Source organism: Malus domestica, chromosome 07 (genome assembly GCF_042453785.1).
Source record: "Malus domestica chromosome 07, GDT2T_hap1".
NCBI classification, from domain to species: Eukaryota; Viridiplantae; Streptophyta; class Magnoliopsida; order Rosales; family Rosaceae; genus Malus; species Malus domestica.
In genome coordinates, this window is record NC_091667.1 from 715,298 (window position 1) to 731,717 (window position 16,420).

The 16,420-nt window shown below is 34.4% G+C and overlaps 1 protein-coding gene across 3 annotated transcripts; it reads right to left on the reverse strand.

Moving 5' to 3' along the window:
• Positions 1–10,239: 10,239 nt before the first annotated feature.
• LOC103438382 (SURP and G-patch domain-containing protein 1-like protein) lies at positions 10,240–15,725 on the reverse strand. 3 transcript variants are annotated; one of them, XM_008376930.4, is made up of 9 exons: positions 15,479–15,725; positions 13,925–14,366; positions 12,842–12,968; positions 12,526–12,632; positions 11,718–11,834; positions 11,193–11,327; positions 10,854–11,036; positions 10,537–10,715; positions 10,240–10,449 (listed from the first exon to the last, which is right to left on the reverse strand). In XM_008376930.4, the coding sequence occupies exons 2-9, from the start codon at positions 14,322–14,324 to the stop codon at positions 10,423–10,425; spliced, it is 1,275 nt and encodes a 424-aa protein (XP_008375152.1). In that variant the 5' UTR covers positions 14,325–14,366; positions 15,479–15,725; the 3' UTR covers positions 10,240–10,422. The 3 variants fall into 3 exon arrangements, with proteins under 3 accessions (XP_008375152.1, XP_008375153.1, XP_008375154.1); XM_008376931.4 differs by having other exon boundaries at positions 13,925–14,382; positions 15,479–15,633; XM_008376932.4 differs by having other exon boundaries at positions 13,925–14,349; positions 15,479–15,629.
• Between the last annotated feature and the right edge of the window lie 695 nt (positions 15,726–16,420).

A 16,420-nucleotide genomic window follows, 5' to 3' on the forward strand; every position in this document is an offset into this window, starting at 1 on the left:
TAGTTTTTTTTTTTTAATTTTGAAAACAATTTTATCCATAAAACTTTAGAGAATGAGAGGATAATGGTGGTTTTCAATTTTTTTTCATTAGTTTTCCCTATAATCTACCAGACTCACCCCTTCTGCTCTTTGGTATACAGAAAGAGACACTAATAGGTGCATGCATATTCATCTCTTCTCTTTGATCAGGAGTCAGGACTGCTCATTCAAATTATTTCATTGTTCTTTTAATTGAGATCAATTAGCACACTAATCCATCCACGTATGTTTTATCCTGCTTGTCAAAATATTAATGATAACGATTACTATGTTTATTTAATTCCATTGATGCACTTTTATGTGCCAAAAGGTGGCTGCTGTGCTCACGGATATCATCAAGTAAAGTGAGCTTCAAATGGGAATCCGAATGACATATAATGCTATTAGGAAAATATTCCCATTTGTGGTCCATTGAAGTAAAAGTTAGGCTGAAATCATCATTTGATATATCGGCATTTACTCTTCATTTTTGTTGAAGAAAATTTTATGTTTAAATCTTATGAACAATAATTTTTTAATGAAAACAATGATCGTTTAGTCAATCATATCAGTGGAGAGTAGATTTCAATTTAAACTTCACTAAACTATAAACTAGTATTCCCCAATCATTCTTAATCATTATAGTTTGTGATGTTGTAGAAATTTTTTTATCAACCCAAAAGCCTTAGCATATTTTAGGGAAGCCCCAAAAACTTGAAAATTTTGTTTTCATGACTGTATTATCCTAGTTATTCAATTTTGTCTCACTCCTTAGATTTTGCTTTTGTTGAATGTTTTTTATGACATTTGTAACATAATTTATTTTATGATGAAGTTGTTCTCGATTTCATATTTGCTATAAGAAAATAACTACTAAAACTAGACAAAGTTTAGTTACAATATTTTTGTTATAGTAGATAATGATGCTAAATATTTTTCTTACGTAGATAGTGGTGTCAAATAATTCGATTCTTTTTTGTTATATCTAGATAAGAATGCATAAGTTAAGAATTTTAAATAATTCTTATAGGTTAATGGATGGCAAAATAGACAAAGAAATAGAAAGGACTTTTAAAAAGTTGGGTCAATCTTTCTATTTATTACAAATCAAATTTACGAGTGAAACCTCAATTTTTGTTTTAATCGATTAATTTGAACTTGAAAATAAAAGGGGGCATTGAGAAACATGAAGTTACCCCCTTTTATGACATATTCATGTTCAAGATCAATTGCATGCCTATGGATTATGGATGATACATACACGCATAATTGGTCAGGACTAACACATTCAAACAAATACAGCAAAAAACCGATAAGTTGTTACCTTTCTTTCACGCAACATTAATGGAACTATGTAATCTAATTTAGTCGTCCACGGAATTAAATTTTCAGTTCCAAAAGTCTTTGTTGAATATAAATTGGAAGGCCAACTACTTAGAACTGATCAGTGACATTGTGGTTGACATTGTTGATGCACAAAACCGGAGGTCTTGGAACAACGTAAATCCGACCGTGAATCTGCATGAAATGTAAATAACACAAGATATATTGTGGTTCACCCCAAAGTTTGGGTTACGTCCACACTAATATTGTATTTCTGAGAGAATTGTGAGGGAGAGAGTGTGAGAGCATATGTAATGAGAGTGAGGCTTTGAGAGGGGGTGAGAGGGCCTATGAATTGGCCTCCTCTAATTGTGAGGGTGAGGGGTCCTTTTATAGAATAAGGACTCCTCACTTATTACATATTTACCCATTTCTTTATCACATAATTACATTTAAGTCCTCCGAGTATTTGTACGATATCTAAATACGAGGCACTAAATATGGTATAAACCAACATTATTTTTTTGTTAAAATTAATAATATTAATGTTCAAAAAAATTAAAATAATATCCATATACGCAGAAAATTTGGAAGTTTCTTCTAAGCAAAGTCATCATTTGGACTTATCCATATAGGCAACCCCAATTTTAGTTCTTTTAAATAATTTGGACTTGAAAATAAATCAAAGATATATGTACCAAATAGGATATTTACAATAAATTGTTGATTTGTTTACACATTTAAATGACAAAACAATTTTTTATTCGAATAATTTTTCGTGAACATGAATCAAATGAACGATTAAAAGATCTAACGATTCCAATTGCAAATTTTAGTTATGAAGATATGTTATTTATGAGTGAGGAAATAAACTTATTTCCCAAGCATTCTTGTCACATCTTGGCCCGGGTCCACCACATCCCGGGCCCGTTCCACCACCGTAGCACGATATTGTTCGCTTTGGGCTTACCATTCCCTCACGGTTTTATTTTTAGAAACTCACGAGCAACTTCCCAGTGGGTCATCCATCCTGGGAGTGCTTTGGTCTCATTTTCGCTTAACTTCGGAGTTCCTACGGAACCCGAAGCAAGTGAGCTCCCAAAATGTCTCGTGCTAGGTAGGGATGTGAATACATTTAAGAATCACTCCCTGAGCGATGTGAGATGTCACAATTATCCACGTGTATTATAGTATGAAAAGGACAATCAAATCGATTTATTTATGTCTAAAACTTTGTCTTTTCCAACTCTCATTATTTAATCTTGACAAAAAAAAAAACTCTCATTAATTATTCTTGTAAGAAATTATCCAATTTTAATTCTTCTTATTATTTATTTATATGAGCAATATTACAAGAGGAGAGAATAAAACAAAAGAGCTAGTATGTCTTGAAAACTTGAATTACAAAGCCCTATAATGCAAGTTAACTTATTTTAAGTACAAAATGGAGTCAACAATTTATGATGAACTTGCTAAAAGATTACTAGATTTTGGTAGTTAAGGGATATGCTACTAATCAACACCGATACATCCTAAACTTAACCATCTACATAGCCTAATAGGTGTAAGAGTTTATTAAGAGTAAAACCATTCAATATATACTATATTGCTTTTCCAATGCTGCACTTCAAAAATTTTAACATGTTAGTTTGGACGGTTATTTTCGTCATATCTAGTTCGTTGAGGAGGTGAAGTGGAAGTTGTATTCTGATTTGGTGTTCTAAAGGCTTAAAGATGCGGGGAGGATGTTTTAGTGGATGAGCCCTACTCCTGTATGGCATCTGCTACTCTTGGTCTCTTTATGGCACTGATAACTAATGTTTATAACATATATTTCGGTGTTCAACTTCTAGTGAGTGGGTTTTCCTTTCGAATCATTATTTTGCTCATTGATTTCAGGTAATCTAGTGCCCTATTGTCTCCTGTTCTGGTGTGGCTGGAACCCTCCTCTTAAGGGTTGTTTGTATCAATCTAAACATTGTCTTTTGACCCCTGCTTTGAGAAGAAACGATACGGTTTATGACCCCTGTTTATTAATGAAATTTTGTGTAATTTTTGGGTTAAAAAATGTACGTGGCCCTTCAAATTTCCAAAGAAGTCAGCGTTTTCTTTCTTAAAAATTAAGGAAGATGTGTATTTTAGTATTATTTATATTTATCTGGACATACTTTCTTGATTTGTATTAAACAAATGACTTTACACTGTGTAAGATGAATAGGACAGGGAGGAAAACGGTGTTGGTCAAAGAAGTTTTCAATTCCCAGCTGTATAAACCCTAATCCCGACAAGGGAGATAATCCTGACCTTTCGATTAACGAAAGATATTGACTCGTGGTTGCTGAAAACTTTCTGTAATCCACAATTAGTTAGTTAATTAATCGATTGCACATGGCTGATGGCTGTTTGGTTGGTTGACGATGTTGATGAAAGCAATGTCTCGAACTTGGGAGCCATATATTTTCACTTAAACAAATGATCACGTTTTGCTCGTGATTTCTGGTCAATTTTGTGTCCTACTGGCTCCAATCACTCCATCCTTTTCTTTTTTAGCCGAAATCACTCCAATCCAGTGACTTATGTAAAAAGTCCACCCTCTCAGGGTTTTAGGAGAAAGTCATAACTGTGTTGATTTGGTAAAACACCAGAAAAATTCATTTCTTCTTTTAAAACCAAATTAATTATGCATATTCAAATTTGAAGTGGGTATGCCCCTTGTCAATTCAGTTGTGACTTACATATTTTAATCTCACAATATCATAATAAAAACCTTTCGTTTGCTTAATTCTCATGATTATATCTACAAAAATTACTAAAAACGACTTGTAACATTAATTTTCTAGAGCACCGATACATGTAAATATAGACATTGTCAACAAAGATTAAAAGCTGAGGCTTGTTCGATTATCATTTACTGTTTAGTTTTCATTTGTTTGTGTTGTTGATAAATAAGAAGTATACGGTGAGCAAACAATGGATGAAGAGATGCGGATGAATGGTGATGAGAAGGAGGAAGAAACAAAGGAGAACAAACGAAATAAAAATTCGAAATTGAAAACGACATTGGTTTCACCAATTTTGAAGTTGTATTTACGTTGGCTTGCAAATTACTTTCCCTTCCAAATAATCATCGATCTCTCTCAGCTGTGATTGATGCTACCCGAGAATTGTTCCCTGAAGAAAGGGAATGGTTCGATAAACCCTAGACATAATATATAGGAGTAGGAGATGCTTGACTTAAGGGTTTGTCATGCGTCACGAAAGCATCGATCCAATTCTACACTTACGACCTGAAGCAAGTAGCTTAAAAGCGGGATAAAGCATATATACATCACGAATACGAAACAGTTCTAAACATGCTCTATGAGGCTTTCTCCAATTCAGGGCTAAAACTCAAATTTCCACTTCTATTCACCTAACCCAATCTAACCCAATGCTAAAATGTGGCCTAAAACCTAAAACTCAAATGGAAACCAAATACGAGCCATAAAATAGCCCAAAAGCACTGATGGAGCCCACCTATGCGCGTGGACTTGCCTGATCTTCGGCCCATCGCAGCCCACCCACTCGCCCCACTTTCCACACGCAGGTTGAGGCCTTCAGCGCCTGACATGGGGGGCACTGTCAGGCAGCTGTTGGCCACATCATCATGAGCCCAATAGATATATTTTTAATCGCACGGCTGTAATCTTTGAACCGTTGGATCAACCAACGTCCAGATTCAAATTTTATTTTTTATTTATAAATAATATATTTTAAAATGCATTTAATCCAACGGCTTAGATCAAATATAATCAAATTTAACGGTAAAAAAAAGATCTAACGATCCAAATTTAAATCAAACTACTAAAATAATTAAAAAAATTATTAATTGTCCTTTGTAGTAATTTCATATTCTTCCCTAATGTTTTGTGTATCGATTTAGTGATTTTTCAATATTTATTAGAATTTAAATATTTTTAGATTAAAATGTTCATAAAATTAATTTACGATAGTTTACATATTTTTTTAAGTTAATTTAAGAAAAAAATTAGCATAAATTCATTCTTTAATAATCTGGGGCTAAAGTTTTAGGCCAAAAGAATTGGAGCAGAAAAACTATTTATGGGCTAAAACCTAATTTTTTTGGTCTAAAAATTTGAGGTTTTAAGTCAAAGGTTGGAGATGGTCTAATAAACGCGGGATAATGCATTGTTTTGATTGCTTATATAACCATGAATTACCCTCATTTTTATGCACGAGAGTGGTACGTGAAAGAGAATTTCAAAAATCCTTATGATTAAAAGCTCAAGTAGAAAGAGAACCCACAAAGAACAAGCATAAAGCATTTGTCCCAAAAGTTTTATATTCTAACCTACGTAATTAAGATCAATGGAGGATGAGTTGTCTATTTACCTGTCCTTTCATTCTCATTAATATCTTGATCGGCCCCGATCGTGTTCTTCCTTTTAGTTCGGTGATAAACAAAATTAGTGGAACAAATATAACTGAAATAACAAAATTAAGGGGTAACTTGCGGATTTCTTTTCTAGTAGGTGCACTAACTTTTTATTTATTTTCCCTTAAAAAAAAAGATAAGAAGAGTCACTAACTTAATCATTGAGCATTAGTAGGTGTTTTGTAGCCACTTATGGAAAGTGAGAACATAATCAACCTGAAGATTATCACACCTTTTTCAAAACTAATTTAGAAATCAGTCTCCCACCAATAACCACCAAGTTTGTGGTATTTTGTTTTCCACTATTTGTAATGGACTTACATGAAACATGTTCATCGTTACCGTGGTGTCTCATACATTTGTAAATTTCTCTCCACATATGATTACATTATTAAACCAAGACTCCACCTAATAATAAACTTGTTTCATGCAAGTTAATCTCTGGCCTCTCATGGTGCACATTCTGCATGCTCAATTATTGAAATTCCTTGCATCAGTTTATGAGGTTAGGGTAGCTGTTTTTTTCGTATAAAACCCATTATTTTATTTGGCACTTGAAATCTCTCTCTCTCTCTCTCTCTCTCTCTCTCAATCAAATAATAGGATCATACGAATCACTTCGTCTTACAACCACAGACATTGCTCACGAATAATCTGAAATTATATATGATAAAGATAGTTATTCAGATAGAAAAAGAAGTGCGCATGCGCATATATATGGTACAGAAGATATATTTCATATTCTTATGTTGGTGGTGATAAGCACTTTTTGCTCCTTTGCCTTGAGTTGAGCGATCGATAAGCACATTTTTAGGCCACTAAAATGGATACGTGATCCTATCACCAAGATAAGAATATGAACGATATCTGGTATATTATGCACTTCTTTTTCTAGCTGATGGAAATGTGATCCTGAATATAAAAATAAAAGGGTACATTACCTGTCTCAAAGTTCAAGAAAATTGTAGTCACTTATCTTTCGATCTTAATCTACAGGTTTAATACTTTCAATCTACTTTTGCAACATTAGTTTGGGTCTAATCCATCTACATAATACAAAACTGCGGTCCAGCCAAATAAAAACCTGCCATCTAGATTATCTAGTTTGATGTGAAATAGTCTAATATTACTACCCAGCCACTCGACCTAAACATCAGCCTCCTCCCTCAATCCCTAAATTCATGCTAGTGTTTACTTCTAGCTCTAACATTATAAATCAAAGGGGATGTCATTGGAATACCATTAGAGATGAAGTTTCCTCATCAGTTGATCTTCATGAACGTACCCATTTAAGCATGTCCCCCAGTAAGAGTGCCAAACGATGGCAAAGCAGGAGAGTGTAACATGCTAACCAAATCAAACCAAAACTTTCATATATAATACCTCTGGTCGAGGTCCAAAGCACACTAACAAGAAGAGTCTAAATATACTAATATAATCATGACGCATAAAAATTGAAAGTCAAAAGAGGTAATTCATGCCCGTTGTCCAAATTTCTTGTAGTGTAAACAAAGAGACAAATTATCCAAAGTCAGGAGCATTAAGATCATATAACAATTCATATATTTAACGCACGAAATACAAAGCTTATCTCTAAAATTAGTCTGGCTCATCATCAACAAAATAGTAGTGTTGCTTAGGTGATGAAAGTCAATGAACTTAGATTGATAAGCATAAATTTCAGAATTAAACCTAATAACTAATGACAAAATTGGATGTATATGTACTTATCTCCTTAACCTCATGGTAGGTGGTCATTTAACATTTGTTGTTGTACTTTCTCCTCCATCGTTTGGATTAAAATCCAACGGTGGATAACCACAATTTTTTTATCCCTGAAATCTTAAGATATTGTGTTGTAATTGATTTTGGAACCAAGATTGCACTAGACTATAGTCTAAAGGAGCTAACTTGTTCCGGCCTTGACATGTTACTAGTTTATATATCAACCAGTTGTTGAGTTAGTAATATTTCTCTTCTCAATGTTGAAACTCGAAGAGATTTTAAATTCAACTCCTTTGTAATCCCATAATAAATGTTTTAAAAAAGACCAACGTACGGTGGCTTGAAATGTCCTCATAGGTATTAGATGTCTTAGTTGACCAAAATTGGTATTCAAGAGTGGTTAAGTGGAGAAGGGAGAAGATCGAGAAAGAATTTTTCTCATTCCCACTCATGAGCTTCATGACCTGAAAAATAAAACGCCAACGGTGAGGAAGAAGTGTACTTACCTGGTTCTGGTTTTCCCAAAAGTCAAAATCTTTACCCATAAAAAGGTCAACCTCTTTACCCATAAAAAAGTCAGCCTTCTTTTATTGGAAGGTCATAGCTGCTTGGATGTTGAGACACTCTTTACCCATAAAAGGTCAACCTCTTTACCCATAAAAAAGTCAGCCTTTTTCTTTTATTGGAAGGTCATAGCTGCTTGGATGTTGAGACACTACTTGCTCAACATGTTACAAATAGAAAAAGGAAAGAATGCTCTGTGAGACTCTTGTTAAGATTTGCATAAAAAATCATCGATTTGAAAAAATTGAGAATTTTGCCCCCCAACCCAACACCCGTTTTATTTAATAACCCTTTCGATTTTAGTTCTAGTTCTTTTTCTCTTCCCTTAAATACCATAACTTCTAATCATAAAGGATTGGTCCATTGATTGGTAATGAATTACATGATCGTATTCCACACGTCACATCATGAGTTCGATTATTGGTGCTGGTGAATCGCACGATGATAACTAGGAGGATGCTGAAATGCTCTTGTGAGTCTTCCCAGTCTCCGGAATGATGGATTGCAGTGGCAAACAATTACCAAACAAGTTTCAAATAGTTTTGTGATTCTGTTTTAAAATTGAAAATAGTCACCAAATAAAAAACTAAAACTAGAAATTAAAAACTAAACGTTGAAAACTAAAAATCGAAAATTATAATTTGAAGATTGAAATAGTTAGAAACTTGTCCGCATCGTCCCAGTGTTAGGATCTCTCATTCTTGCCTACACATGATCCCCATATCCCACACTGGTTTTGGTTTTAGTTTCAGGTATATTAAATAAAAGTCCAGTAAGAATGAGATATTTTAGCATAATGTATAAACTAATTAGGTTTATTAAGTCACACAATAGGCATAATATGATTTAATGATCTGTTTACTATACAGAATTTGAAATTTAAATTCGTCCAACTAGAAGTAGTGGTGTCGATGCTCATCAAGTGGTAACTATATCTCTACTATGTAATTTGGATCCTAACAATAATTATGATTTGGAAGTTGCCGGATTATATGAAGATGTATAAATACTTAGGGCTCATTTGGAAGTTCTTCTTGCATGAAGCACTTCAAGTGCTTTTGAAACTCAAATATTTTCACTAATAACGGTTTTAGTCATATTAAAAGTAGGCACTTCCTAACAAGGCCCCAAACTAGGCCTTGATAGGCAAAAAACTTGAATGGTGATTGATCTTGTTACTTTTTCGGTTTTTTTTTATTGCCTCCATCAACAAATGTCCATTGAAGTCGATTAGATTTATAACAAAGATCCGTTGAGTTGCTTTCAGCAGTCCATTGTTAAAAAATCCCTTCTATATTCAATTCTGAAAATAAACGATCAGACGGCTCAATTACACAATCGTGTCTTGGATGATTACGTCCGGACGTCCCTCAGTTTCACATTCGTGTCTTAGATGAGGACGTCCCAACACAATGAGAACGTCGAGACGTGTTGGGACGTCCGTAATGATATCCGGAGGTTTCCCAAAATTCCGATGGACTGTTTATTATACGGAATATAAACTGTACATAGTATGGATTCAGGTAACTTTCCTATGGAGATAATATATTGTATAATTTCAAAGCATGGTCTAAAATATCCATAATATCCCGATATTTTCATCGAAATTTCCGTATTTTTGGACTACCGATATTTCCGATATCATCGATATTTTAAACCTTGCTAAGTCACTCATGCATCTTACCATGCAATATATAAAATGTAAAATATTGTACTAATTCATTATATATAAATGATTATGGTGTGTTTAAACTTCTTTCATTAATTATTACATATTTACTACACTCACAATGTTTGCCAGCTCGCTATATAATCAACTTAAATTAGTTATATCTATCATGTAATGCATTTCCTTCCAATTTTTTGTGATAAACTAATAGATAATTGACTAAATAAACATCTTGCAAAGTTTTAATAAAAATTTCCAAGTTTTTCTTACAATTTCCGTGGTTTTTATTCAATTTTTATCGATATCGATAATATCCCGATATTTCCATCAAAATTTCTATGTTTTTGGACTACCGATATTTCCGATATCATTGATATTTAATACCTTGTTTCAAAGTATTCGGGGCTTTCGAAAGAAGGCCGATCGAGCATATGGTGAAAAGGCACTAGCCACTACAGGGACATGACCTTTACTGCTCAATAAATACATTCGATTCGACCGACAATTAAAGAAAACAAATTGTTTTTTTTATTGATTCACAAAACAGACTTGAGATACAAATTTGTTGTGTCCAGAATAACCTATCCAAATCTTCTGTTACTCCATAAAGTTATTCATTCAACTTCCAATGAACTTATGACTCCCAACCTCACAAATATTATGTCCAAGGGCAGTTGTAACCAATCTCTCAGTAATACGCCTTCCGCGGATTGTTCTGCAACCCAAAAAGTTCGGACAATGTATCAAAACCCTAATGTCAAACATGGCAAACACAAAAGGAGAAAGCAAAATTCGGTAATACCAGAGGATTGGGTCTGTATCGGTAACCAAGCATCATCCGCTTCTTATACTGTTCGTATATATCATCTTCAGGAGTCACCTCTCCAGGTTGTTGAGCACCAACCCCCAGGTTGTCCTTCTTCACATTACCTGCCATTATTGGATCCGAAATTCCTCTTCTGGAGCTCCCCAGACCCTCACCTGAAATTCACTTACACCATCAGCTTTCTCCCTTTGAATAACACATGAGCACAGTACAAAGGACTGCTCGCTGAAAATCCGGCAACAAATTCGAACATTCTATTTTCTGAATATCATATTAAGAGAGGAAGGGTCTACCTTCTTTCCAACCCATTTTCGACAAGAGTTTATGACCCACATTATCAGCCTGGATTTTTGCCCTATCTGCAGCTTCTTTGGCAGCTTTTTGTGCAGCTGCATCGTTACAAGCAGACATAAACTTCTCCAGCTCTTCTTGTGGGATGTAATCGCCCATGTGATGACCTTTCTTAAGAGAAGGTGCTGTGAAGGGACCGAAAAAAAAAAAAGTATTTATTGTGAGGAAAAGCAAATATTTTGACCATGTACGTACATCTATCCTAACCAAAATTAGAGCCAAAATGGGGAAAGTTTTAATAACTATAGAAACTTCTGGTTCCATCGGTAGCAAAAATGAACCTTGAAGAGAAGCAGGAGGGGGCATTTCATCTTTTGATTGTTTAGGTTGTCTCTTTCTCTCTTCCCGAGCAGCCTTATTCGCGTAGTACTCCATCATGGCAATAGGATCTGCACCTGTTGGTGCAGATAGCTCACCTATAATTGAAAATACAAGTATTAAGTTTCCGACCAACCAGTAAGGCCAATCAAATGTCTCCAAAACATTTCATTAAACTAATACCACAGCACAAATAGACAAGCTGAGACATACAGATGTTTCAAGATAGGAATTTGTGCAGAAACCGTCTAATAATATAATATAGCCACTACAAAAGCTTAGCTTACATAAAAACAAAAATCCAGCAGAAATTTTGATTCTAGGAAGTAAACCACAAGCGCACTATGCACCCCTATTACAAAGCAATTTTATCTCGTTTGTCATCTCCAGATAACAAAATTTCAATTGAATTCATAACTTGAAGCATAGTCATATACGAAACTGAAGGTGAAAAAGACTCGAGAGCATCAAAAGATGTTATCATTTACCTGTCCTTCCCTCAGTGGCATCATATAAAGCAGAGGCAGGAGTTTGATAATTCGGATGTTTCACAGTAGACCTTTGGGAACTACTAGTGGATTTGGAAGCTGATATGCTAGTACCTCCTACACACATTAACACCACAAAATCTGAGTCTCAAACGAACTAATATTCAAAGATCACATTCCAGGTTTCATATTATGAATCACAAAAAGGATATTGAATCTTAATATTGGGAGAATACTAGGAGTCCTAGGCACACAAGGACCTCAAATAGATTAAACCCAACCGATCTGACAGTGTTGGACTTCTAAAAGCCAAGTAGTGTTCCATCAAAGCAGAAAGGATTTCAAGAAGCGACCAAACTAAAACATATGTTGTATTACTAGGGTATGAAAAGCAATGAACAAAAATCAACACAACATTATCATTAGTGGAAAAGATAATCAGACAAGGTTATCAGAAAATCGAGGCAGGAACTGTCAACATTGCGCATAGAAAGTTTCCCCCCTACCAATGTCAGCACAATTATTTGGGTGAATTTTGATTGATCAACCGAAAGTAAAATCCTAATTTTTTTTGCGACAAGTGCACACACACTTTCACCCCCAAATACTAATAGCATAGGCAGATGGTGCAGTCAGATACACACCCACAAACCGGATACTGCACACAGATACTACACTCATTGTGATGCCTCCACCAAGCTTGATGCATGCATACAGTTCAAATAAGCATGGTTATGGAAAAAAATTTGTTTTTAATTTTATTTTAAAACAGAAGGCAAAAAAAGCGAACTGGTAATCTAATACCCACCATTACGAGATGTTTGTGAATCCCTGGTCTGTTGGAGGGCCCTCTCTTCAATAACAAGCTGATACTCATAATATTTGTAATCAGAACAGCTCTCGTCAAATAAAAATCTGCAAACAAAATAAACCCCCAATGCAAATAGCATATGAACTACCATAAATGGAAGGAACCAAACCAGGAAAAAAAATATGATACTCCAAACCTACATCTTTAGGGAACCTTACCCCACACCAGTCTCCGATTGCATTTCATAAATGCCAACAGACAGATTGTACATAACAGACAAAACAATTAGGTGGAAACTTCATAGGGTACTTACTTGAAAGGGGTATCTCCTAGATTTTTTTGCCGTGTAATATGCTCAAATTGCCTTCCATGTTTAGCCACAAAACTTGCTAGTTTGTCAGCAACTATCTTCACTGTTGAATCAGTTGGGGAAGGTGGGGCTGCATATCACTTATAAAACTGATTAATACCGAGAGCATGAACAAGGGAATGCAAATTACTCTTGTAGCAGGGGTGCCACATATTCCAATTCTTTCATTGAACATCTCTTTCCACCAATGTTGATAGGAACTTAAGGAATTAGCTGCATGTTTTGTCCTTTTCATCCACACCACTCAAGAGTAGAGAACACAATTACTGAGATGATTTTCTCAATAACAGGGTATTTACCTGAGGGACAATTTCAATTTACTTAAATTGTTTTTACCGGCCACTTCTACCTCTTTCACTTTCAGTCAAGTTTTAATTGATTATTATAGAAGAATCAGAAAGTACCAACACCTAACAGTCCTTCAACTCCCATTCTCAACTAGTGGACTAAAAAGAGTGGTAAATGGCACCACACGCTACATATAGAGAAAAAAGAGTCCACAGGTTCTATCTGGATACTAGAAATCCATCACACCTAGTAAAAGGCTAGACTCCAACTCGCCTTACAGGTGAAAAAAAAAACACACAAAAGAAAATTTCATATTGGCGAAGTGATATAACTTCAACATGTACCACAAAAGCTAAAGACGAGAATGAGGGGCAGGATCATTTTTTAAAACAAAATAAGGAAGAAAACTATTAAGGAAAGAGGAAGTGGGGAATTGAGACAACTGTTCACAATGGGGTGAAAAGGCAGAAAAATAGTTTGAATGATAAAAGTGAAGTTAAGAATTCAACAGTTAAAACATCAAGAGTGGATGAAGAAATCAATTCTTGCCATAGAATCTGTACAATAGAAAATATGAAAAAAATTTAAAAAAATCACATAGTTAATAAATACACGCATAAAATTACTGGACAATAAAATTGATGCTCCAAATTTTGTTCTTAAAAAATTAACTCAAAATGGAAATACTTTAAATTGCAATTAAGAAAGTTTAAGGATATGCATATAAGCAGTAATTACCAACATCCACTTGTCTGTATGATTCCTCTACGGGATCCGGCTGACCCAACTTTTGCCGTTTAGTTGGTGCAGCAGCTGCAACATTTGCAGCATCTGCTTCATCTTCATCCTCATCTGCACCTAACTTAACAGGTGGTGCAACAATCTTTGACTTCTGTTTCAAGCTGAAAGCAAGTTTGCTACCTGAAGCAGCGGCCACCTTGCGTGCATCATTAGCCTTCAGTTCAGCACTGGTTTTACCAGTGGTGGTAGTAGTCAAAGTCCCTGAAACAACTTTACTTGGTCTAGACTCGTCTGCTGCCGAACCCTTATCTTTATCCTTCTCTTGTTGAAGTTGTCTGAACCTTTCCATGAATGAACCATCATTAACAAAGAGGCTAGGAGTCACTCCTTTGTCCATTGGAAAAGAGCCAAGTTTGCTTAGGCTGTTTACAGGAATTCGCTGTTTGACAAGTAAGCTTTCAAAGCATTTAGCAATTAAAGTGATTCTCTTATCTGATATTTGCTTTTTTTTTTTAAATTTACAGTTAATGTATGTCTTTCAAACTATCACTGAAAGGATAACACAAAAAGATAATCCCACATTTTCACAAAATGCTGTGAATGGGGCTTAGTTTCAGAAACAACCGCAAAATGTGCAAATCCACACAGCTTTATGAGTGGGAAGTTCAAAACCAGTGCAGTGGGTATCCCAAGTGAAACAACCACACCGGATATACCAGGTAGTGCCCAGTGTATGCATTTGGAAAACGAGGCCAGCTCCCAGCCATTATCCCCAAACAAACACTGAACACTTAGGACTCCAACGACACTATCCAAAACCAAATTCAAACTGCTTTTATTAGATTACTTCAAACCTTAAAGCTTGTGACTTTTGAGGTGATGTTTTTTCAATACCTTAAGAAAACACACATCACAAAAGTTAAACAAACTGAGACCGATGATACTTGATCTAAAAACCATTTCAGCGATTCAATGGATGGTACAATAAGCTGTTTCAAATCAATTTTAGGCTTTTAGCTAACAACCTTCACGACTAGAAGCCACCAAAAAATATTCCCTCTTACAAACCGTTATAACATATTCCCAGGCTTCAAAACCACAATCTAAATACAATTAACCTATTTAGCGGCATCATCCAAAACTTCCAGGTTCATTTTAGTTTCGCCAGTCCACTTTAGCAATTATTTTAAATCTAAAAGAAGAATTACTAATCTCAACAAAGCATCCAAATTAATCATCATGACATTGTCAGAACAAATTCAGCTCGATAATCCACAAAGTCTCAATCTTTTTATGCCCTTTGTATACATACTTATCCAAACACACTGATCTAATCTAATCAAATACAAACCCTAAAACGCAAAATCAAATTGATAAAATTAAAATCATTTTACCCCACAAAAAAATTTAAACTTCCGAACCCAATTCAACCGAAAACATCATACGACCACAAAACACCACCACGTATCAACCGGTGTAAGTCAAAACACAAGAATCCCAAAACGAGAGACTAAATACCATTAAACTTTGAGCAACCAACTGGAAACTAACCAGAATGAAATCGATTCAATCTCAGATCGTTGATCTTCCTCCGATTGGTCGATTGGAGATTCTTTTGCTGAATTAGGGATAGGAATCGGAGATCCCCTCTCTCGTGTGTTTAGAGGACGACGATAAAGCGAGACCGCCTGGACTTCGCAATAAGTAGGCTCGGTTTCGTTATATATATATATATATGTTTCATTTACGATTTGGTACCTAAACTCTTTCTTTATTTTCCAAAAAAAAAAAAAGAAAAATTCTTCTTTATTTTGGTGAATTTATTTCTATTTGCTTTTTTCTAGTAATTAGCAACAAGGAAAAAAATTTTAAATGTCGTATGAATTTATACATTTTTTTTAATTTGTCACATTAATTATAATTTTAAACGTTTTGTTATATTAATTATTAAAATCAATAATTTGTCATTTAAAATCTTGATTACATTACACATTTTATTAAATATAATTATATAAAACATATATGTTTACATGAATTTTTCTGATTATTAAATAAATATTATAGTGATTATAAGTATTATAGTCAGTCACGTAACGTTCATGCATGGTCTAAAATATCCATAATATCCCGATATTTCCATTGAAATTTCCGTGTTTTTGGATTACCGATATTTTTTTGGACTACCGATATTTCCGATATCATCGATATTTTAGACCTTGCTAAGTCACTCATGTATCTTACCATGTAATGTATAAAGTGTAAAATATTGTACTAATTTATTATATATAAATGATTATGGTGTGTTTAAACTTCTTTCATTAATTACTACATATTTTCTACACTCACAATGTTTGCTAACTCGCTATATAATCAACTTAAATCAGTTATATCTATCATGCAATGCATTTCCTTCCATTTTTTTGTGATAAACTAATAGATAATTGACTAAATAAACATCCTGCAAAATTTCAATAAAAATTTCCAAGTTTTTCT